The following is a 24005-nucleotide window of genomic DNA, read 5'->3' as shown; positions in this document are numbered from 1 at the left end:
TCAGAAACAAAGCAATTTAGAAATAGTTTTCTACTTACTGGACCACAAATCCTGAGAAATCAGGCAGAAAAACAGCACTCAAAAGCTGAACTGGATATACAGGAGTTGCTGAGTCTTCATGATGGAGATGAATTTGAAGGTGGCAGCATATCAAAGACAAAGCACACCCACATACCCATCAGTCAAAGCAACACAAAAAACAGATGGGACTTTTAAAACAAAGAAACCCACTACACCATGCACAAAAGCAAAGTATGGCCTCACCATCACATGATGACACAGGTGAAGAAAGTGCGGCTAGCCTCAAGACAACAAATTCATAGGAGAAGGAAGGGTGGGGAAAAAAAGTCTCCCCAGAAATCTTAAACAAAGTTATGAGCTCTCCCTGGCTCACCCACTCCTGGCGCCACACTTTGGTGGGTTTACCAATGTATACTGTTTGCATTTATATATAATAATTCTTCTGATGGTCCGTAACTGACTACCCTTCGAACACTGTGGAGGACAAAAGACACATTCGCTCCAGTCCAGTAAGATCAGTCCTTAGGATGGCCAGGTTTGAAATTACTCCGACAATCAGGAGAAATAGTCTATAACTTAAAGCCCAAGAAAGCAAGAATTTAACAATTCAAAGATAAACCATTATTTCTGCCATAGGAGCAACTGCAAACTAACATTTGATAATAGTAACTTCATTTTCAAAATTTAGACAGCTAACAAAATGACTATTTAATATATCATACATCTTTAAAAGGGGGGGTGGGGGGTGGTGATTGTGTTTTTCCCCTAGAAGGTTATACTTGGTTTTGGTATCTTAATTTTAGACATATTTCACTCCTTTTCCTATGACTATACAGTTTGGGGGTTTTTTGTTTGTTTGTTTTAAACAAAACAGCATCAATTGTTTTCTATTTCAAACTGTGTTACAGACTAATACTTCTGAAAATGAAGAAACAGCCCTTGATCAAAGATAATGCCATTCCAGTCACAGCACACTTAAACATGCACCGCATCCTCAGCACATGAACATGCTGCAGGCAAAGCTTAGTTTTTACATACCAGTAATCAGAGAATTAACAAACGAAGTAGCTAATGGATACTCAATACAAGGATCTATTGCTAATACCTAGAAGAAATGACAGGCTAGAAAGTATTGCATGACATATGTTTCTAATTCTTTATCAAATCAGCAGTGTCAATCTCTTATTGAGAGAGTGATCATGTTAGAAAAATAATACTGCAGCAGATTCTGGACTGCACAAAAACATGTGTGTAACCCTCACTCCACTGCAAAATGCAGGACATTTCCAGACATTTTATATACTGTAGCAGTATCTGCAAAAACCTTGTCAGGAAACTTTTGCTGTTTTTAAAACCAGGGCTCCTGGAAACACGAGTAAATTTTCCACTCGCCTCAAAATATGAGAGTAAAAACCTAATTAAGGCATTTTATATTAATCATGAAGCAATTTGACGACTTAGAATAATCAGAGACACCAATGCAAGTAATAGCAGCCTACCAAATGTATTTTGAAGCAGAACACAGCCATGATACTAAACATTGTGTCATTATTAGTTTTATTTCACAGCACTAAAAATCCAAAACAAGTTCTCAAAATTCATCCAGTTAGTACCATATTATTACAAATTCACATTGCGTCCAGCAATATGACAGCTCAATACTAACCAGACTTACAGCAGCAGTACTTACTAGGAAGAAAAAAATGAATTTGCCAGAAAGATTAGTTAAGCTTTAGACATTTAACAAAATAAAACACATTTGAAATGTATTTAAGGCCAGCATCCAAGAACACTGTCAGTATTTTTCATCAATGAAAGCTTCCAGTTTGAGAAAGGTTGCAAACAAAGTCCTCACCGGATGACTGAGATGAGGTGTTTTGCCCAGAGCCACATGAAGGAAGAGAAACCATTATTTTTCTTGCAGGACTTTTTCAGGATGTGGTAATCTGCAATGCCATGAGATATGGCAGCCTGTTCAAACACTGCTCATTGAGCTAGTGCCCAACTTTATGGAAATATTTTGATCCATTTTCATTTTCCTTTTTAGTAAATAAAAAAAAAATTATATATTTACTAAATAAAAGGATCATACTGAAGTCACCTCCCTAATGGTAAGAATCAGTCACATGAACAAGTGCCTAGAACATTTACATGTCCAAACACTTCTATTGCTACAACTGTGCAAAGTTTCCACATTCAGCCTCTAATTCTGCCAAAGGAGTGAGTCAGCGCATCCTTTAAATACAGATCAGAAACCAAATAGCACATTTTCCTTTTCAGTTAATTGCTGACAGCCACTGAAGATATATCTGTTATGCTGGAGGTATCATGGACCTGTACTCCAAGGCAAAATAGGAAACGGCCTCTGAAGAGTCATCCTTGAAGCCCTTTGCACAGAATTTAAGCATACAATCAACCTGGTAATGCAGAAGCAAATGGCACTTCACTGTAGAAGGAATTTTTTAGTTCCTCCACCTTGTCTGGCACATGATCAAAAAGGCAGTCAAGTGCAACTTATTCCTCCTCCATAAGGAAGAAGGACATATCTTTTAACAAACACAATGTCTTAAAATCAGTCTCACTGAACTGACAAACAGAAATCCTCCATTTATCTCCAATAGTCGGGCTCTCATCCCTTTTGTTCAAATCATGAATCATCACAGGATGACTGACTCACAGAAAAAAAATATTTGTTCAAAGGTGGATTTTCTCATCCTTGTATCTGCTGCTTACCAAACTTAACTGCCTTTAAACAAAGGTTCATTTCTTTGTAGCTTGCCTCAAATATTGTAATACAGTTCGTAACAGGCATCTCTCAGTAATTATGATCAGTTGACTTAGTCTCAAGGTTGGATCATGTAAAAAAGGAGACATGCAAAACTGATATAGCAGTAAGTGTCTTATGCTGGGGCTGACAGTTATCCTGACCTATATTCCTACATTTGTTTCAGCATCAATACTCCTCCCTAACCATTTCACCAGTTTCAGAAAAAGAGCTGAAGACCTAACACAGGCAAGTATTTCACTGGGATGTTAATGCTGAAATATCCACCAGTTTTAATCAGTATCTTCAGTGATCAGAACCATGGTCTCCACAGAAATTGCTTATACCAACCTTTCACCCCCTCCCCAGTAAACACAGCAAACTGTGCCTTAGTTTACAGGGTGAGCTCTGGAACACTCATTATAGGGCTTGAGCATGCTCTTCAAGAGCTACCAGCACCATAAATCCACACCCTCATTTGCTTTGGGGCAACTTGTTCACACAGCCATTCCCTTCTGCGCGATGAAGGAATTTTTATGACACTGCATTTCCAACATTTCTGGACAATTAGCTTCAGTTTTTCTTTTTCTGCCACACTGCAGAGCTCTAAAATACTTTCCAACTTTCAGTAGCAAGTGAACCTACTTTAAGTGCAGTTGCTTTAAAAGATCACCAGTACTTGTATGCAAGTAGTTTCTTTAAAACCAGCTTCATTTCAAGAACAAGGTGGCACATCAAATGTATAAGGCCTACATAAGTGACACCACCTTCGGTGCCTTAAAGCTAGCAGAAGTCAAGTCTCAGCCAGATACTTTTTACAGTCCAGAATCTGTCTGGATTTAGGGTTAGCAACAATCCCATTTCAAGCAGGAGACTGGACTGGAGACCTCCAGAGGTCCCTTCCAATCAGACATGCTAGGAAAACTATCAGCACCTGGACAGGACCAAGACATTCATAGCCGTAGCAGAGTAATCTGAATGCCCTAGCCCAAACATTTAATACAAGAAATTGATGGTGTCAAGTGAAAGGACACACCAGATTACTTCGAGAACAACTGCTGCATCTCCCAGAGCACCTTAAAGGAAGAGTGGCTACTTCCCACTCCCTCACTTTTGGTTTTTTTTTGGTTTTTTTGTTTTGTTTTGGGTTTTGTTTGATTGTTTGGGGTTTTTTTTGGTTTTTTACTTCCTCTTTTTAAAGATAATTTACTTACCCTGGAGGCTAATTTGCTATGTGGGATGGGTCAATGATGACTAAGACTTTTAACTCCTGGACCCTTTTCAGGCAGATAATGCATGCAGGAACACTGCAACTCCTCCTGCTTTAAATGCCCAAAAAAGATGTTCCCATGGTGCTGTCCAGGCAGAAGTTGGGCAGCTGTGGAGAAGGATTATGTACCCTCTCCCTCCTAGAAGCTCAGGAAAAGGAGCAAAAAAGCTCACAGTTTTGAATTATTTCATGCCTGCCACAGGAAAACAGCAGGTAGCAAAACAAGCAGCGCAAAGCAATACTGAATCAGTCCAACTACCTTCAGCTCTGATAAAATAGAAGTTGCCCCAGCTCTTAAATCCATCTATGGCACATTCATAAGAGGAATGACCAATGAAATTACTTATTCCTACATATAAACATACTGATATGCTTCATCTTGCATCATGTTTTTGTTACAAATGCCCAGCAACATCCCTGTTATAGCATTTGTTTTTATAATTCTGCTTATGTAATAAATAAACAGTGCATTGAGCTGAGACAAATTTGCAAGTTTAGAAAGTCAACACAGCAGCAGCAAATCATCAAAAGTGCTTCTTCACAACGTCTGTTGAACAGAACTGAGATCAATTTGCAGAACACCCGCTCCATTTCATTCCCTCAAAGTTCGTCAATAGCAGTAATATTAACTTTTGGTAATTCACACTCTTCTTTGAAGTGGCAGTTTTCCAGGATGTCCTTGTAATAGTCCTTGAGGTCCATATAAGTAGAGATGGTTTCATTCGAGTGATGAAATGACATCAGTTTTTCATTCAACAGCATCTGCACTTGATACTCGTCTTTAGAGGTTTTCACTTGATCACAGTGGTAAAGCACAAATACCAGGTTGGCTGCATAAGGCACAATACGGCCACTGCGAAATTTCCGATCCGTTTGTCTGACGTAATTGTTTGCCTTGAGAGGCTCATCATCTTTGAAGAAACCCATAAGGGCAAGCAGTGGCTGAAGTGTCTCTGCATGTCCAACTTGTACAATCAAAGGTGAAGAAATGGGTTTTGAACTAAAAAAGAAAAAAGCGCAAAGGATGAGTAAGAGCCTGTGCTTTAAAACAAACATACCAACGTTAGACAGCTGTCAGCAGTGAAGGCTTAAAGAAGCAGACTTTGAACTTGTGTTACTCCAATGCCCGATAAAAACCTGTTTGGGAATTTCAGTATATTACAGACTTTTTTTAAAGCATACAAATTCCTAAGTTTTGTCCCAATTTAAGGTATTGGCTCTTACATAAAAATGTAAGAAGTTGTACTAAATGTAGTTAGGCTACAGCTAGAGCCTATTATAAATATGGTAAACAAAAGCAAGAAACAGATTAATGGTGTGCATCCATATACTCAGTAGATCTCTCCAACTCCCTATGTGAACCTAGTCACTTGCGCTCCTCCCACGTATGGGAAGATCCAGTGACCATCCTACAGTTAATATACTGGTTTTGGATTAAATATAAGATTTAAAATAGCATTGCCTCTTCCCATCAGGAATTTGAGAGAAGGGCAGGAAATCACCAAGCCAGCTGCAAGGCTTTGTTAACACACAAACCAAGACAAGCCCTTCATCAGATGTGACAGAGTCCCCTTCCACTGTCAGCATGTGGGAAGGCTCAAGGACATGGCAGTAACTCATTATTTCTGTAAGACAGATCCACTGCAAATACATATAGCCAGTCCCCCATCATAGGCTGTGTTTGGAAGAACTCCCCAAGACTTTTTTTTTTTAATCCAAATAAGATTTTTTACTACAAGTTTCACAGATTTGCTTTAGTACAAACCTACGGCTAAAACGTAACAGCTTTTCCCAGTATACTGAGCTATGTTTAATAGGATTGATTAGAGTAAGTAATTTTTGTTGTTGTTGTTCCCTGGCAGACACAAAGAGGACCTGAATGACAAAGCATAATGAACTATTAAGTGAGATCATCCAGGACACAATCCACTTCTCAAAGACTGATTTATTATTAAAACATACCCTTTTTCTTTAGCTATTCTACATACTTCAAATGACACAGAATTTTTAATAAGCTTCTGCCTAAATTAATCCAAGGTACAGTAAAGAGAAGCCCCCACATTATCATCATTTTAGACCTGGAAAGTTTTAAAGTTTTCACCATTAATTTTGCTAGATTTTTAGATCAAAAACCTTTTCCAACTGCCGTAATAAAGGATCAGTGACAATTCAGTTTCAAGATGAAAATTAAGTCTAAGTACAAACTTATTGGCCCATTAAGAAACTACAGTAGCCCCCTACTACCCTCTGACCTAACTAAAACTGTATGATTGCCTGCACAAGCAAACAAATTACTGATTTCACACACAAACTGCTTCCCTCTCTGGCACACCACCACCAGTGCATGATTTTTAAGGAGTGTTTCTTGCCTACCTCTATGACCACCAATGCACTTAACTGCCTATCGTGCTAGAACAAGAATAGTAATTTGATAGCAAAATACTGCCAATTTTTTTTTCTCCAGTTACATTGCCAGCTGTATATCTCCAGCTATATCTCCAAATACAGTTCAGCTGTTTGGAAGGTACATCAGCATTTACCAAAGTTTAGTCTGAAGACAGCAATCCAGGCGTTGGAGGAAAACAGTTGTCTCTGCAATTTACTAGTCCAACTTATAAGCAGGTATTACTTATAACTTATATACTGCTATTACTAATTCTTGAGAATACCAACTAGTCAAAAAGAAGATTATACTCCCTCTGCACACAGGCTAGCAAATTAAGCCACTGATTCATACCACGAACAAAGACTAAAACGAAGACAGTTTTGTGCAACAAAAGGTTTACACATTGTTCAACCAAAGGAAAGATAAGAGCTGGCTTGCTGCATGAGGAAGCATCAGACAAGATGAAAATCTGCCCCTTGCTCCAGAGAAGGATGATGGCTTTTTGAGACCATCTCAAAGGGGCACTCAGAAGCCCAGGTCATTTGTTCTAGCACATGTAAATAGACATTTAGCTTTCATGAGACAAGAAGTGATGTTTGGCAATGCTCCACCTGCCAGTGAAGTCCACCCACAGATAAGACACATCTTGATTGGCCTGAAAAGGAGGCATTTCCTTCACTCCAACATAAAGTCTGAAGCAACTGAAAAATGGTTAACTGGGGGACTTGTGCCTGTAGATTCGAACTTTCATCAGATAAGCAGGAATTCAGTACGGCCACAGGATGGGCTCTGTACTACCAGCTCGATATAGCCATGGTGTTTGTGCAGTCTGAAACACACCTTGCACAGTTCTGCTCCCTGGTGAGCCTGCAACTCTTCTGACTATACTCCTTAGACATGTATGCACATACATGTGCATACTCTGCCCTTAGGCAAAACATCACTAAAAAAAAAAAAAAAAAAATCAGAAACCTGCCTCTGTTTCCTGTTTAAAAGAAGCATTAAAACCACAGAAAGGTTCTGTATGCAGTGTGTTACTTTTTTTTTTTCCACCCATGCCTTTGCTGCACCAAAAGGTGTACATTCACTATAGCCCCTCTTGCAGCTCCTCCAAAATCAGTGGTTCTGCCTATGTTTCTCCCCTTATATTTATGACCCCTTCCCTCATTTTAAAACTGTAAAGCTTTTGGATCCTTTGACCCCTTTCTCCTCCCTTCCCCCTCCAGTCTTTGTTCCCTCCTCTTACTCATTTGACTAGTTCATTTACATCCTCCTCCTCCACACACACCTTCAGGGAAGTATTTTTAGGTTTTAGGACACATTCACATCCCTCCTGTCAGTAAATAAATCGGAACAGCACCAAGAAACACATGCCTACCGAACAAGACAGAAGGCTATTCCTTTGACCTCCTGCAATTTCCAGAGATCTCCTGGGCCAGATGTGGCTTCTATGTAATGCAGGACCTCTCAATAATCTTTCCTTTGTCAAATCTCTCCTTAAATCCATGTACATTTCTAGCATGCACAACATCCTGTGGCAAGGAGTTGCACAGCTTCACACACTGCTCTTAGTTTTTTCTATTTGTAGATTCTACGTACCATTTAATCCTTTCTACTTACAATTTTGCAGTAATATTCTTTCCAAGTTGAGAAATCCTACCTTAGTCATTCCACAACTTTTCCAAATGAGCTATATTCTTTTATATCAGAGTATTAGAAATGCACAATACTCAAGACCGTAAGCTATGTCCAAGTCCATGCTGCACCCACGATGCTCTCTGTTTTCTTAATTCACAACATCTAACACCTTTTCTAGTTAGATTACAGAAGTTCAAGATACTTCCAGACAACTATAACAACCTCAAAACTCAACTCCTGAGCAGTAAATTATCCCAGATTCTCCCTGACAGATGATAATAAGATCATTTTTACCATGTGGCTTACTTCACAGATTTGCAATTTTCAAGCCCAGTTAGTCTCATAAGGTTCTTTTACAATCCTACTAGTAGAAACAATTTATCTCATCTTGAATGGAAGTGCTGTGTTTGCAATGCCACTTAACTTCTCACCTGTTTTTCCCAGTTATTTACAACATGATGAGCAGCCCAGATCCTTGCAGATCTATCTCCACTAGCGACCCGCCTCTGCGAGGAAAAGTCAATCAATCAACTATCCCTACCCTCCATTTCTTGTATTTTTATTCATTTTTTAACCCATGTAAGGACCTTCCCCATTAAGTCTGGCTACTTGATTTCTTTTAATAAGGAAACCTATTGAAAGATGTTTGGAAATCATGACTGTCTCTCCCAGATCACCCTATTTGTATGCTTACTGACTCTTCCCAAGAGCTCCAAGAGGTATGTTTTCCTTTCAAAGAGCCATACTGACACTACTCTGGTATACCATATTCATCAAGGTGCTTATCAATGCTAGTTTCAATCGTTATTTCTAGTAGACTGGCTTGTAACTCTGATTCTCTCCTGGAGCTGCTTTTTCCATTTTACCTTTATTTAATTATTTGGTTTTAAATCATCACATCTGCCAGCCCCCACAAGCTTCTTGGCTGAAACCAACACACACTGGCTGTTATTTCAGCTATTTCATTCAAGTTCTTTTAGCACTCTTGGGGGAGCATCACCCAGCTGTAGCAACTCGGCACATTTTCATTTCGTCCCATCTGTATGCCCTTATATACATGCCTGCTTCCAAACGTGGTGGTCTGTATTTTATAGTTTACTAAGCAAGCAAGCTAGTAATGTAAATATGCTGCTAAAGTCTCCAAAACAAGTGTTACATAGGCATTATTCACTCTACAGGGAGTGGATTTCACACACACACCCCACCTCTGAAAAAAAGGTTTCAGAGCTGTGAAGAAAAAAAAAAAAATTAACATTCTGATTATCAGCGCTGGCTTTAAGCAAGGTTTGGCTTTACTTTCCAGCTGATGTTAGGAGGAATTTTGAAATGGAAGTAAATCACAAAAAATATGGTTAACTTCTTAGTTAAAAAAACAGCAAGACATACGGTTCCAAAACAGGAAACAAATTATAGCATATACACATACACACACAGAGAAGTTTTAAAGAACAAGGAAAGCAAATCTCATGAAGACAAGAGAAGGAATAAACAAGGCGCTCATTCTCACTGTAACTTGAGTTTTTATTTCACTTGCTTTAGTTTCATGCTGACAGGCCAAACCACATTGGGAGACAAAACAAACCTTTCCCACTCACAGCTATCCTACTGTATTATTTTAATGATTAAAACTGTTTCCTTATACGATACAATCCTGAGTTTTCAATAGCCTCTTTAACACAGTATACTTGGTTTCTCACCAGTGCTGGATACCTGATTTCTAGGACTACTCAAGCACTCCCTGTTCAGTTTCTGGGGTCATGACTCCAGTTCAGATGTGGTTTCATATCATCTAATAACGACAATAAAAATCACCATCAAGGTTAAAACAGCAACAGTGATATTTTTAATTATGGGGAAATCATGAAAGATTACCTCTTCAGAGCATGTACACAGGCAAAGGTTACTACTGCCTCTGCATTTCTGATAAAAGTAAAGACAGGAGCACAAAGCATAATCAACAAAACACTGATAAATTCAAAACAGTAGCACAGGCTAATAAAATATTAAACAGAAGGCCTGAGATTTCCACACTTAATCTTCTTTATGATCAATTAATGACTCAGCATCACGTGGAAGCATCAGACAATTATCAACATCATACTCTGGCAACTGCTAATAATATTTCAATTCACTTTTTTTCCTCCCTTTTATTTACTACTAAATGACTTGGGAAAGCACATTGATCAGTAGGAAAAAAAAATTAAATCTCATTTCCAACTTTAAAGGCAGATGAAGAGACTGTGCGTAAAACTTTGCAATAAAACATTAAGAGCTTGTCTGAAAGTGATTGCTGGTGATTGGTTTCATATTCATTTTATGAGGCACTTCCAAATGAGCAGAAGTGGCTGTCACTAGGCAGAACATGAGCAGGGTTCACTGGAGAAGTGTCAACTTCAGCTATTGAACCGCCCATGCTGTAACCTTCTAAGTAAACCTGACTATAGCTGAAAATGAAGAAGTTGCTGAACAATTCATCAGCACAACCCTAAAAGCTAAGTCTCATCATGGAAAAAAAGGCACCGTGGAGAAGCACGGACGTGGGATTTATCATTCAGGCAAATTCTAGTTCTCCTTAATCTCAGCAGATTCGGGTTTAATCCTGAATCTTCTGCCTCATCTTACCCATCCTCAACAGTAGATCATTCCTACTTTTCCTAGGACTACTGACACATCACTTCAGATATTGAAGTGAACTTTCTTTAACGATTATTTCCTAAGCACCAATGTGACTTTCAGCTAAAGATAACCCAAAACCCCAGGAGATAGTGGGATAAGAAGAAATATTTCCTACAGCAAACCTTAACTGGCCAACCTTCAAACCTCATGTAAAAATCCCTCCAACAACTTCAAAGAAGGTAAGTTTTAACAACTGTTAAACAAGCAAGCTTAGACTACATTCTGTCCTTTTTCTCCCCAATACAAAAGCCAGGACAAAGGACTCAAAAACCTCTATTTTCAGCTATGGGATGAATTCTCCATCTCTCCCACCTCCCCCTGTGATTTATTTCTGCAAAACACAGCTGGAGGAACCCTAAATCTACAAGGAAACAGCAGAGATCAGGGAATGCAGTGGCAGTGGTGGGACTCAGAGGGCAACAGAAATACTTAACAGTGGTATTTATTGCTCAGAGCGTTATCACCAGTGGGAAGAAGGAAAGAAAAAAATATATCTGTCAAACAGTATTAAATCCTCATGTGTCAAGACTTACACCTTAAATAGTGGAACAGAAGGCAGCTATGCTCATTCATTTCCAGAATCAGTACCAACACAACAAAATGCCACCACAAATACTGACAAGATAAAAATTCTCTTCTTTTCCAAAAAAGACATACATGAATACACTCGTGGCAAAGGCAAACTTTAAAAGCTGACAAGACTACGCAAGACTCATTTAAAACCCTGATTAAAAGGCAACAGCTCTTATCTAGTCCCGCAAGAGTTAATCACCCAAAGCTAACCAGGCTTCACTGCATTTCACTTCAGAGCTTCTGCAGTTTCAAAGGCTCCTTTCTGAATGATTCCACCTCTCACGTTCTTCTCTCATGTACCTCAGAGATTAAATGCATTATTGCAGCAGCACCGTGCTGATGCTAAATGCTGAATCATCATGATGAGCCAAAACCAAATCAAGAGGGTCATGCCGCTTGTCAAACCCTTCCTGCCCAAGGTGAACTCTGGTTAGATCAGTTAATTTGTGTGTTAGTTGCCTAGGTATTGTTTTGCTTCGTTTTTTAATTCCTTATATAAAAGGATATGACTCTATAAAAGTTGCTGAAATCTTTGCAGAACAATCCTGAGCAAGCAAGTATTAGGTAATTAATATGAGATTAAGTACATTCTGGGAGGTTTGAAAGGCACAACCAACACTTTAAATATCTATTTCTAGGCAGATAGATGAAAAGACACATTCCCGGGCAGGTGCCCTGGACTGCCCAGGTATCTGAGACAAGTCAGCAGACAACACACACACAGATACTTCAGAAATGCAGACACAGTGATGCTGCTGAATGTGCTACAAGGACCTATGGAGAATTTCATGTGTCTACCTGGTTCCCCCAAAAGCACACTTTAATCATGTCAGAAGCCCCGTGTTTGAAAGATGGAGCTATCAAAACCAACCATACAATATGATACAAAGCTGCTGTTTGAGACATTGGCATTTTATTAGCAAAAGTCATCCCATTTCTCTGATTTCCTGGAAATGAAGTAAGACCTGAATATTTTTCAGGTGTACTAATGTAAACCATGTGGTCCATTGAACTGTACAGCTGGCACGTTGTTCTGTGAATATATGAACATCTTATTACAGGGCTCAGTTTACCACACACAACATCTGTTCTCCTCTCTGACAGATGTACTGAAGTCAAGCAATTTTTTTTTTTTTTTGTAAGTTATATATCACTATGTAATTCACAGATGAGGTGACAAGCACCTAGTCCAGAAGCTTTCATCGCAGGCTCTCCCAGTACCCCAAAGAGCCAGGGGACACAGTGGGGACACCCCTGAAGTGGCCCCATACAAAGCCACATGGAGCCACCCATACCTCCACAACCTCTGAGAAAGGGACCCTCTGGGAAGCACAGTACCAATGCCTCTGACCTGGTTCTGCAAGAGCCACTTCATATCTTGAAGTAAGCCCATGTAGTACGCATCTGGCTACAGACTGCCCTGCACTTCAAATAATGTAAATTACATGTCTATGTATCATAGCCCCAGTTCTCCTTTGGAGCTGCTCTGCTACTGGGTGGGCGATCAAACACACTGGTTTACAACTCCACCAAGGGACGCAGGACATCCTGAACCTTCTGATGCACTGAGTGCCAAGAACCTGCACTGTGCAAACATGGGATTGCAGCAGCAACCAGGAAGTTTTAATAAAAGAAATGACTGAACCATTTGGATCTGAGCAAAAGGGTTTTTTTAACTCCAGTTATATCATTTCTACTGCATACGTGGAAGCTTTTTGCTCTGTTCCCTTTGCATGTACTATTAAAAGATAGTTTTCAACAGTTAATTGTTTTTAGATCATATATTGAGTTCTTTTGTACTGAGTCATAGTTTTGAAAGGAGCGATTAGGGCAGTTAAATGACTGCAGAAAGGTTATCAATTATGTTGTGAACTGACCTGCAAAGAGGAAGGCAAATTACATCGAACAATAAAAGCTACCAATAAATTGGCAAAATTAAGCTGTTTACCTTATGGCTTAGCCTGGTATAACTACAAAGATCACCTTCACTTGATCTTGAACTATGTCCAAATTCAAGTAAGTCTTTTTTTTTTTTTAAATACCTTGAACCCGCTTACTCTCAGAGGAAACCACCAAATGTTTTGCAATGTGTATGTGCAGCTAGGTTAGTATTTTCAATCATTAGCCACATACTTTAAATATTGAGATGGCTGCACAAAGCATACCTCCCAATTTCCAGAGCCTTATGGTAATCCATTTGGACAGTACAAGTAATAACAGGTATTTCATATTCTCTTTCACAAGAAAGAAAGGCAGACTTGCTAAATATTTGAAGCTAGAAGAAAAAAGTATAAAACAGCTATAATGAATAGTTGATATCCTTGAAGTGTGCCACAACCAGTTTTCAAATTCACCCCTGCCCAAGTCTGTAGCTGTTAAGGCGCTCTTTTTTTTTTTTTTTTTTTTAAATAAGATTAGCAGCTTCATATTGCATTAACTACCAAAATACACAGATTTCTCATCAACACCCACAGTTCCTGTTGGCAAAACAGCACTCCCATATCACAGATGTAAGGCTCACCTGGGCATCTCACAGAAACATGAAGCTGAAAACGAATGCACATCTTTATCCCTTCTATGTACAGTTTTCCTACAGATCCATACCCTACACTGCAGCAACAGGGGCTACCTCCTGCAACCGTGGTGTTTCCCCTTTCTCCTCCCAAGTTCAGTGTGCCAAGTCTCCCAAAAAGGCAAGAAGCCAGTGAGCAATGGGGTTGAGCTGGCAGTCCCAGGAGTCCCATGCAACACACAGACCAGATATGCCTCTTGAGGAGGCATGGGGGCCCATCAACTCTGAGGTTATTCCTACCATCAGCACTATGTTGCAGGGGGAAGGGGCAGAATCGTAATAGGTTTTGGTCACTAGCTGTAGCCCACATATGAGCCACAAAGAACTCAATGCTTCTTCTGAGGTAAGGTGATACTCATTGATTGCTCCCCTACATCCCAATGTTGAAGCATCTCTAAATACCACAGCTTTGGGAAATTGGACACTTTGTAACTGTTTAAACAAATGCTGACTGGTAAGAGCAGCCTTCCAAGGATTATTCCATAGTAGCACAACTGCAAGTGAACACCAACGCATGTATCACTACCTGGCAGTTTTTCCAATACAATGAAGTGCAGGGACACTTTCAGTAAGGCCTAAGCTCCAGTGGGGGGAAAACCCAACAGTTTAGTGAAGAGTATTTCACCATTAGCTTCTTTGCCACATAGTTGCATAGCCTGACTCTGTATTTTCTATCCGTAGCAGGAAGACTTTGGAAAAACACAATGCTTATGTCTTCACAAAAATAAAGTGCTTTATGGACTAAGACAACTGCCCAAGTATGCCATTTCAGTACAACAAATCACCTGGTTTAATTTTACATTCAATTCTTGTGATACAATTTTTTTTTTGTAATTAAGAAAATTTGTATGGAAGAGAGAGTCATGGCCCCCAACCTCTCCCTAGAAATGTGACCATGACATTTCCTTACAGACTGGTAAGAAGGTATGGAGGAATGTGGTCCTGAAAGGCCCCCTGCAACTGTGGTAAGGTCTCAAGGAGCAGATGCTTTCTACTGAAGAATTAACCTTTACTTGACATTTATACTTTAATGCTACTGAGGGTGCAGAAGAATAGGGTCCATGCATGGGTGTGCTAACAGTAAGTGGTCATTAATACAACTATTGATAAATTCAACATCAGACCCAGCTTCCTGAATAGATATTCCAACAACATCTTTCCACTGGCTGTCTGGATGGGGACAGTTGACAAGAGCAATCGTGTAGTGAAAATCCCTTTCACAGCCTTCAAAGCCATCTTGCTGTACAGCAAGACCTACACAGAAGAGACTATTGCTAGTTTAAACCAAGAATTCTATTGGAATTCATATGATGAAAGATCCTAAAAATGTCTGAAAACTTTTGCATTGCAAATTGAAGGTGGGAGTAATTAGCAACAGGTATTTACTACCACCTTCATCATTTTCTTAAGGATAGAATCAGCAGAAGATATTTTCCCCAGAAGAAAGAAAAGTGAGCTTTAACAAAGCAACTAATAAGGCAACTAAGTTCGCTGAGCAATCAGATTGCAAGGTCAAGAATCACTTCAAGGAAGAAACAGGGATACAATAAAAGCAAGGTTTCTCTTTTTAATTCAGCTGTAAATGGGAATGAAAACAGGACAAAGCTATTGAATAGAAATACTTAAAAGTATGTTACAAAAATGCTGCATTGCCAAGACTGTTCTCCACTGCCAAGCCTAGAGCAGAACAGATAATCCAGATCCCTCAGCTTCTTGCTGGAACAAAAATCCTCCCCTTTCTACTTTTGGATAGCCCAGTCTAAGCTTTCCAGAAAGAAAGGAGAACTTGGAGCAAAGATAATGCTCTGGAAGTAAATTTGTTGTTCTTAAATTTTTAAAGCAAACAGCCAGTTACAAATAAATGTTAAACATCGCTAAATTGAAACAACATTCTACTAAAAGATATTTCATCATCTCAAAGGTTCATTTTCTGAGTAATGAACTGCTGCAAAAGTATTTAACCTGTTGCCCTGAAGTTGCACAATACCATTAAAAAAAAAAAAAGAGGCACTCATGCACACACATATGCACAACCAAACATTTTCTACTGCTATTAACACAGACATATTTTTTTATTTGTATGGTTTCTTGTTTTCATTTGTACTCTCATATTGCCATGGGATCCAGGATAAGTCTCTCTCCCTAGATGAAAAAGCATTAGTTGCACCTCTGCTCTCTAGATCATAAGAGACACAAGCTGTTCCAATACATCGGCAGTGGCAGATTTCCACATATTCTTAAGTGCACCGGGTTACCCGATTCAGATTATACTAAAGTCTTCAGTGCATTAAGACTGCCACCTCACGTTGTGGGATGGAGTGACACGCTCGTTTTGTACAAGGCAACGCACTTCGGAAGCTTTCAGTTCCCATTTAGGATGATGCAGACTAAACAGACTGCTCACCCAGCTTTGAATTTTGCAAGATTTTTAGGGTCCCGATCCTTTACACACACGCATAAACACACTATCTGCTTCCCTCTGTGGTAGCAATGCAACATGAGAGCCCCAGAGATTGCAACCAAACTTCTGCAGCCAAAGCTGAAAGACAGGATGAAGTTTATCTCGGTCCTTTAGTGCTCTGCCTCAGACACCTGCTCTTCACCAAGGAGCCTGCTCCACCTTGTAATTTAGTGACTGTTGATCTAGTTCTATATGTATACTTCTGATTTATCGAGATTTTGTCAACTATGGCTTTTTTATTGTTATTATTATTACTATTAAACTTACAGGGTTATCTTATACACAGTTGAGACACACAGCTGCAACTAGTGCATATAATTTAAGAATTGAAAGGCTGTCACTGTTCATAGAGGGGTGGTTTGAAGGTAAGGAAGGTTCCTTCCTTACACTGAAAGGAAACAAAATTGAGGACGCTCCTTACATGAGTCAAGCTGCATTTAGAAGTTATATTTCAGAAGGACAGAGAGGTGTTAAGGCTCTTGCTTGTCTGTTTTTCTTTTAACCTGCACTTCTTCCTGATCTTCTCATTCCCAGTTCTTACTTTCTCTGTTCATAGGGACAGACAGGGCCCATGACAGAGGCAATCACAGCAGCGTGCTTGTCAGTCTGTTCACAGTTGGGTGTTAATGACCTGTGCCCTAATGTATTTTTCATTTAGCTCTGTAGTAGGCTGAAGAAAGGATGTAGTGAAGAAGTTTATTTAAAGGGTGATCTAGCATAACCACCTCTTTGTCTCCACCACTACCAAAATGAGAGGTATCACTGACTCCCACACAAGCCTGAAATTTCCAGATACCAGAGTGATCATTTGACAGTACAATTTCTTAAGCCAGCTTGGCTGGAAAGGGGTCACTATTGCCAGCCACCTGCCTTTCATTCACAGCAACTCCTCCCCAAAGCCAAACCTATTTCACATTTGCAACTGCCAAGTTTTAACCCATGGCAAAATGAACAGAGGTGTCTCCTTTGTGCTGGCTGGTGCACAGCACAGGTAAGATTCAGAAAGGCCCCTGACTGCCACTGCCATGCAATGCAGCAGAGTCCTGTACACTCCCATCCTCAGCTCTCATTTCCAACCCTGTACGGCCCCCCTTCCTGGGCTCACATAATCATTAGAGCAGGATCAAGCCACTAATCTGGATGCAAGTCTACGTGTACATCTCAAGGGCAAATTTTCAATGCATTTACCTTCTTGCATACTAAGCCGATACTCTGTTAAAAACAGACACATAGGTCTGATTTTCCAGGTTAATCCCAAAAATAATTAAGATAAACAGTACCTGTACTGTTTACCTAGTGATAACTCCACTTTAGATGAAAGAAACCATGTCATGTATTACATTAAACAACCTCAACATTCCTGTGTCACTCAGAGCTCCAGTGATGAATATAGGGTCTCTCTCTGCATCCCACACTAAAGGACAGCAAAAAGCCAACTGACTCCGAGAATTATGCTTCAACTGACTTAACGCAGTTTTTCCTACCACTGTTAATATCCAACTTCGATCCTCAGTCAGCAAACTTTTAAAGGAACAAAACTTCTTTGCTATCTTCTCTGCTATAAAATGGTTATAATCAACTTTATGGATTGTTCCTCCAACCCAAAATGTGAATGCTACTTCTAATTTCAGTCTGCCAACTAAAAGGCAAAAAACCTCATGTCTTCGAACAGGTTATCATATAAAAAATACATACAGCCAGCTTCAAATATCTGTGACTCACGCTTTTCTTTCTGAAATATCAAAGCCATTAATATCATTCTGCTGGGTGTTACATAGATCTATTTTAATATATTGACTATAGAAATAAAGTCCCAAGGATGCTAGGAATGCAAGAACATCCACCACATGTAACTAACACCACCAAAGCTGAATTTGCTGGTTATAAGTTAAAGTTATTTACGAATTGGTTTCTATCAAGTACTTAACAGCACAATATTTATACAATCTTACAATCACATCCTTGATATTGTGTACTTTTATAAACATTTCCACACTTATCTGCTAAGGTATTAATTCATGTGATTGATCACTGAACTATGAATTTATGATTCCTCATTTTGCATGAGGAGCATGCACACAGATTGTAAATTAATTCTCATATGAATGCACTGCATTTAAGCCTAAAGCAGCTCTCAAAAAAATAGATGACCAGCACATGAAAGCAAATGCAGGCAATTCTGTGACACAAACATTCCAACCTGTAAGTGAAGCCTTTGTTTTCTCCATGCCACAACAGATGCCAGCTTCATTCCTATTTTACTTCTCCCCATCATACCAATTCACATTAGACAAGATCAACACCAAACAGATACTGAATCACAACTGCTGACTGATACCAGCTCATAGGAGTAAACAATTCACAACAGCACAGGCATCTCATCTCTAATTTTTAAGGAAGTACAGGGATGGTTATATCCTGACACTATAAAGGCAGTTTTGAGGACTGCACAACTCAGCGGATGGAGTACCACCGCTATTGTTCTTCCACTGACACAAAATTACTGTTGTCAAATCATAGATGAAGACAAACCACTTTACTAGACCACCATCCTTTGAAGACACCTGGTTATTGTATCTTCAAGTCTACTAACAGTTACTTTTAAGGCCTAATATCTTCCTACAGCTACAGTGTTGTTCCCAAACTACAGCTTTGCTGTAAAAGAATAAGGATGGCAAACTAAATATCCTAGACAAAAGTTCTCGGACTGGCTGGCTGAACTACTGCTTTTGGATTCATGCAACAAATCAAGGCACTTACAACGACTTCAGGACAGAAGTGTCTTCCTCCTGCTCTTACAGGGCACCAAGTATACTGCCTGAAGTCTGCCCTTCCCTAGTTACAACAAAGCAGGTTTGTTACAACAAGGCTGGTTTGCTGTTACAGCTCTGGCCACTTGGATCCTGCAACAAGTCATTCTGGTCTACAGTCACCAAGCATTTGGACTGATCTCCAATAATTATTTTTCCTTAATTACATTTCAACACCTTTAATCTGAACAGAAAGCTTTAATAACGCAAGAGACTCAAATCAAACACACACAGAAAGATTTCCACGCTGAAGTGCTCAAGTAACCAGATAACAGAATGTATCATGGGGATGCTTTCAACCCACAATCTTCCATTTTCGCCACAAATGATTTTTAGCAAGGGCATTTTAAACAAAAAGCTCATTGTTTTAACTTAATGGCCTCATCTCAAACTGTGCAGGAAGAGAACACCACTATCAGACACAGCAGCTGGCTGTCCCTTGAAGGCCTGTGTGGATCAGTAAGTTAAAAGATGGAAATGCGTTAGCTGGGCACAACAGCAGCAATGGAAGAAAAAAAAATACTCTTTACAGTAATACCGCTCTATTAGAAATTTTATTCTCTTCATTAAAATTCTCCTAGCTCTAAACTCTCCTAACAGTGTTATGTTTGGAAGCAAAGTACTTAACTTCTATTCACATTAAATCCAACTCAGCATTGGCCACAGAAAGCTTGTAGCCAAAGCACAAAAGCCTTTTTATTTACCTTTTGCTCTCTTCCACCGCTTTGTCCAAATGCTGGAAGATATCTTGGAATAAAATGCAGCTGGAGCGACTATTGATGTCGTAGCCATATCCTCTCTTCCAGTATTGCTTCAGGTCATTCAGGTATTCCAGTACCTAAGTTACAGAGTTCACAAGTTTTTATTATGGCACAGAGGGCAAATAAAAAACCCACAACCTGGAGCAATGACACTACCACACACTGCATGAAATCAACAATTCTTTGACACAATCTGACCCCCACCCCACCCCCCAAACATCAAGGCTCTAATTGAAACCACTTCAGCATAAAACCAGACACAATAATAGATCAGACTAAAGAGCTACCAAATTCAGCATCTTGTCTCTGATCACGCTCATAATCAGGACTAGGGAAAACAGCAGGCACACTTCCCCAGACTCCAGCAATTTTCAGCCCAAGGCTTTGAGCCCTAAGGTGGTTTTCTACAAATTTAATAGACTTCAGTGGATTCTCTCCCACAATAACCCAGTCTCCTCTTTAAACATACCAAGTTTTAGCCTTAATAGTACCCTGCCTCTTGGCTACAGGCTGTGTTAAAAAAAACCAGTCTGTTGTAAATCTGCCTGCTGCTAGCTTCGTTCGGTACCCATTGGGTGCTTCAGATGACAAGACAATCATTATCCACCGCTTTTTTAGCACTTCTGATTTTGCCTTACGAAGGTCAAAGATCCTTAGCTTAGCTAACCATTCTTCAAACAGAAGCAATCCCATACCTTTAACGGAGTTTGTCTATTTCTACATTCCAGAGATGTGCACACATCTCAAAAAGACAGAACTTGTATTTATGTAAGAGCAAACGATGATCTCCTTGTTCCCTGTTCCTTTTCTTACAATGCTTAGCATTAAAGGTTTTTGGGGGTTTTTTTTGTTCATTAATTTTACTGTAGCTGAGCCAACATTTTCATGGATCTATACCATCAAAATTTCACTTCTCAGTGGCACAATGGATCTGAGAGACAGCCACCTTGTATATGAAGTTTCAACTTCTTATCCCATACACATGGTTTCATAGTGAACACCATCTGCCACTGTTATGGCTGTGCAATCCACCCTCCCAGGGCCCCTCTGCCAAGCCTCTCAAACACTCCGTATTCTTACTAACCCAAGTAACTCCATATAATCAGGAAGCTTTCCCACCTCACTGCTAAGTTATTTATAAATATATGGAACAGCACAGGTCTCAGCAGAAGTCCATGGTGACCTTCCTCCTCTTTGAGAGGAGAGCATTTACTCCTAACTCCACTGCCTACCCTTTAGCCAACCACCTAGCCATGTAGAGGCCTCCCCTCTTTCCCAGGTGTGCCAAGTTTCCTTAAGAGCTGGGGGGGGGGGGCTTACTGAATTATTTGGAGCACCAAATAAATGACATCACTCTTAATCCCTGTCTCTCTTGATCCCTTCAAAGAGTACATCAGGTACTTTTTGAAAGAATAGGAACCAACATAAGTCTCATTTATCTGGGTTCTACTAGTTTTATTAATAGACATTAGGTTTGGAGATGTGACAGTCCCCAAAACCATACAGAGTCTTAGAGGACACAGAATACCTCATTTCATGTCCTCTGGAATCAAGGTATTTTATCATATGATTATCTTATGCAAAACAAAGCTGCCTAGAGCATTTCTGATGTTACAGAAATAAAAGCACAGAAGAATTAAGCACAATAGGAAAAAGACCGTTTTAATCAGGACAAATCAAGACTGCACCAGTATTTAAGTCTAAATGAAGAACGGTATTTCAGTCTTGCTGCTTGATTAATGCAGAGCTCTTTGGAGACCAAAGAAGTGCTTCATTAGACTGAAGAATAAGGGGCACAGAACTTACAACTTCTGACTGTGCAAAGAGTTATATCTGAACACTAAGGCATCTTTTGAAGGCTTCTCAAATCTCTCTCCCATTTAGCACCTACCTTGGCATCTTCTTCACTGAAGAGTGAACACCATGGGGAGGTCACATTTTTTATAGCCAACTCATATGAGCAGGTGAGAAAAGCCACTTGAACAAGATCTGCAATAAATCCAACAAGCAAGCAAAAGATAAACCACTGCTACACGAGTAGCAACTTTCCCTCAACTTGCCTCTAAAACAAAATGTAATTACAATTTAGCAATGCAAAAAATGTAATCCAATAAATAATCACCAGTCCAAAGGCCAAGCATCAAAAGTGAGCAGTTTTCAACAGAATTATTGAGCAGAATCCAAATTTGAAACTGCAAGCTTTTCCATTACATTGCTACAAGGGGGAAACAAGAGCATTTCACATTAAATGCTGCATGTCTGCTGATGTACATGCTATAGGTGTTGATCGCTAGTGCGTCCTCAACACCACAAAGGACAGAAGAGGCAGTACAAGGAAGGCATGTCTGTCAACACACAGCAGTCTTTGACTACCACTACTCATCCTCCACGTTAGAGGCTGAGTTTGAACAGCAGCATGCTGCAACTTTGGGATCGCGGCTTTAGGGACATGCTGGAAAAAGACAGCAACACCTATTTGGGGGGGCTCCCCCACCACCTGACCACACAGGGAAACCTGGCACTTCTCTTCTGGACAAGTGAAGTTACAACACAGACCACCTACTGTCCACCTCTTCCTGAGGTTATTTGTGCGTTTGAATTATAACAGGTTTTACAAAAGCTACATCTGCTCAGCAAAGCAGAATTAAAAGAATAACACACTTGTATCCCTCCAAACAAAGTTGATTTCATCTGTACAAAAGATATTTTCAAACATCTTTTTCATCTGACCACTGACTAACAAGCATTCATTACTGCAACACCAATACACATCTGCAGCCTTATGCATTTAATTAGAGACTGCGTCTCCAATTTACAGCATATTTTAAATTATCTATTCTGCATAACTACACAGTGTCTCGGAAGTTGTTCTCAGCCAGACTCAGAGCCGAAGCCACCTGTGACAGGCATTCATTACCTGCGTTCAGCTCCTCCACTGGCAAACACAAGGCACTCGCGACCTTCTCCAAGACCATCCTCATCTCCGGCCCCTCTTTGAAGGCATTCACCTGGCACATCGCCGCATCGTTCTCTTCCACCAAGGCAACAAACTTGGCGCAGTGATCGAAAAACCGCATCAAGGAATCATTAACTTCAACCTCCACCTCTGAAAGCAAACGCGGGCCTCAGGGACGCAGCCAAGGGAAGCATCGCCGTCCCCAAGGGTACTGGGGCCCGGCCACCCAGACACCCCTCCCGGGGACAGTCCCCCCACCACATCGGTGTCCCTAGGGGAGGGGACGCGGGGTGCAGGGTCCCCCTCAGCCTGGGGATGGGGGGCATGGGACTGGCCTCACGGCTTCTCTCAGCCCCGGGGCAGCGGGGAGGGCGCTGGGGCTCCCTCAGGGAGCGCTGCGGGTCCCTCAAGGGAAGGCGGGGGCGGTTCCGGGCTTACCATCTCTGCCGAGGCTGAGGGAAGGCCCGAGGCCGCGGCGGAAGGCGGCACCGCTCTGCAGGCAGCGGTGCTTGGAGCTGCTGGCCAGCACCAGGCGGCGGCGGGCAGCGAAGAGGGCAGGGAAGCGGGCGGCCAAGCGGCGGGCCAGGTGCTCCATGTCGCGCCGGCCCTGCGGCGCCAGCCGCCCGTCGAGGCTCTCCTCGTACCACATCTGCCAGGCGGCCAGGTCGGCGGCAGTGGGGCAGGCTGCTGCTGCGGCGGCGGGGCGGCGGAGGAGGCGGGCGTGCAGCTCGCCCAGGCGGCGGATCTGCCCGGCCGTAGGGTAGCGGGTGCCGTGGCGGAGCAAGGCGCGGAGCTGCAGCGGCGCGCAGGCGGCGGGCAGCCGCGACCCGACCGCGGCGGGACCCAGCGACAGCGGGTCGCACACCAGGTGCGGGTTCACCTCCTCGTAGCGGGACTTGGTGCCGAAGTAGCCGCTCAACCCCGCGCTCGCCACCACCAGCAGCAGCGCCAGAACGAGGAGCGCAGCGCCTGCCCGGCGCGGCGCCATGGCAGCAACTGCACAGCTCCCGCAGGAAGAGGCGGAGCGGAGCTGCCTCGTCTGGCTTTCCTTGCGCCTCAGGGGTCGCGCCTCAACCCGGGCAGCTCATAGGCAGACAGGGGGGCTGCCCCGGGTGAG

General features: G+C 41.2%; 1 protein-coding gene across 2 annotated transcripts; it reads right to left on the bottom strand.

Annotated features, from left to right (window-relative positions):
- Positions 1-3946: 3946 nt before the first annotated feature.
- MINPP1 (multiple inositol-polyphosphate phosphatase 1) lies at positions 3947-23912 on the bottom strand. 2 transcript variants are annotated; one of them, XM_075505465.1, is made up of 5 exons: positions 23327-23911; positions 22850-23038; positions 21824-21921; positions 19876-20009; positions 3947-5055 (listed from the first exon to the last, which is right to left on the bottom strand). In XM_075505465.1, exons 1-5 carry the CDS (start codon positions 23874-23876, stop codon positions 4656-4658), a joined length of 1371 nt encoding a protein of 456 aa, XP_075361580.1. In that variant the 5' UTR covers positions 23877-23911; the 3' UTR covers positions 3947-4655. The 2 variants fall into 2 exon arrangements, with proteins under 2 accessions (XP_075361580.1, XP_075361581.1); XM_075505466.1 differs by lacking the exon at positions 22850-23038 and having other exon boundaries at positions 23327-23912.
- Positions 23913-24005: the final 93 nt, after the last annotated feature.

This window comes from Mycteria americana, chromosome 6 (assembly GCF_035582795.1).
Source record: "Mycteria americana isolate JAX WOST 10 ecotype Jacksonville Zoo and Gardens chromosome 6, USCA_MyAme_1.0, whole genome shotgun sequence".
NCBI lineage: Eukaryota > Metazoa > Chordata > Aves > Ciconiiformes > Ciconiidae > Mycteria > Mycteria americana.
This window is presented reverse-complemented; position numbering and strand designations above follow the sequence as displayed.

Excerpts from the sequence above, each read along its gene's own strand:
- MINPP1 (XM_075505465.1), bottom strand. The coding sequence starts at position 23,876 with ATGGCGCCGCGCCGGGCAGGCGCTGCGCTCCTCGTTCTGGCGCTGCTG. Across the intron at positions 23,039-23,326 it reads CCTCAGCCTCGGCAGAGATG|AGGTGGAGGTTGAAGTTAAT; the intron begins GTAAGCCCGGAA and ends GTTTGCTTTCAG. Across the intron at positions 5,056-19,875 it reads GCGGTGGAAGAGAGCAAAAG|TTCAAAACCCATTTCTTCAC; the intron begins GTAAATAAAAAG and ends TTTCTTTTTTAG.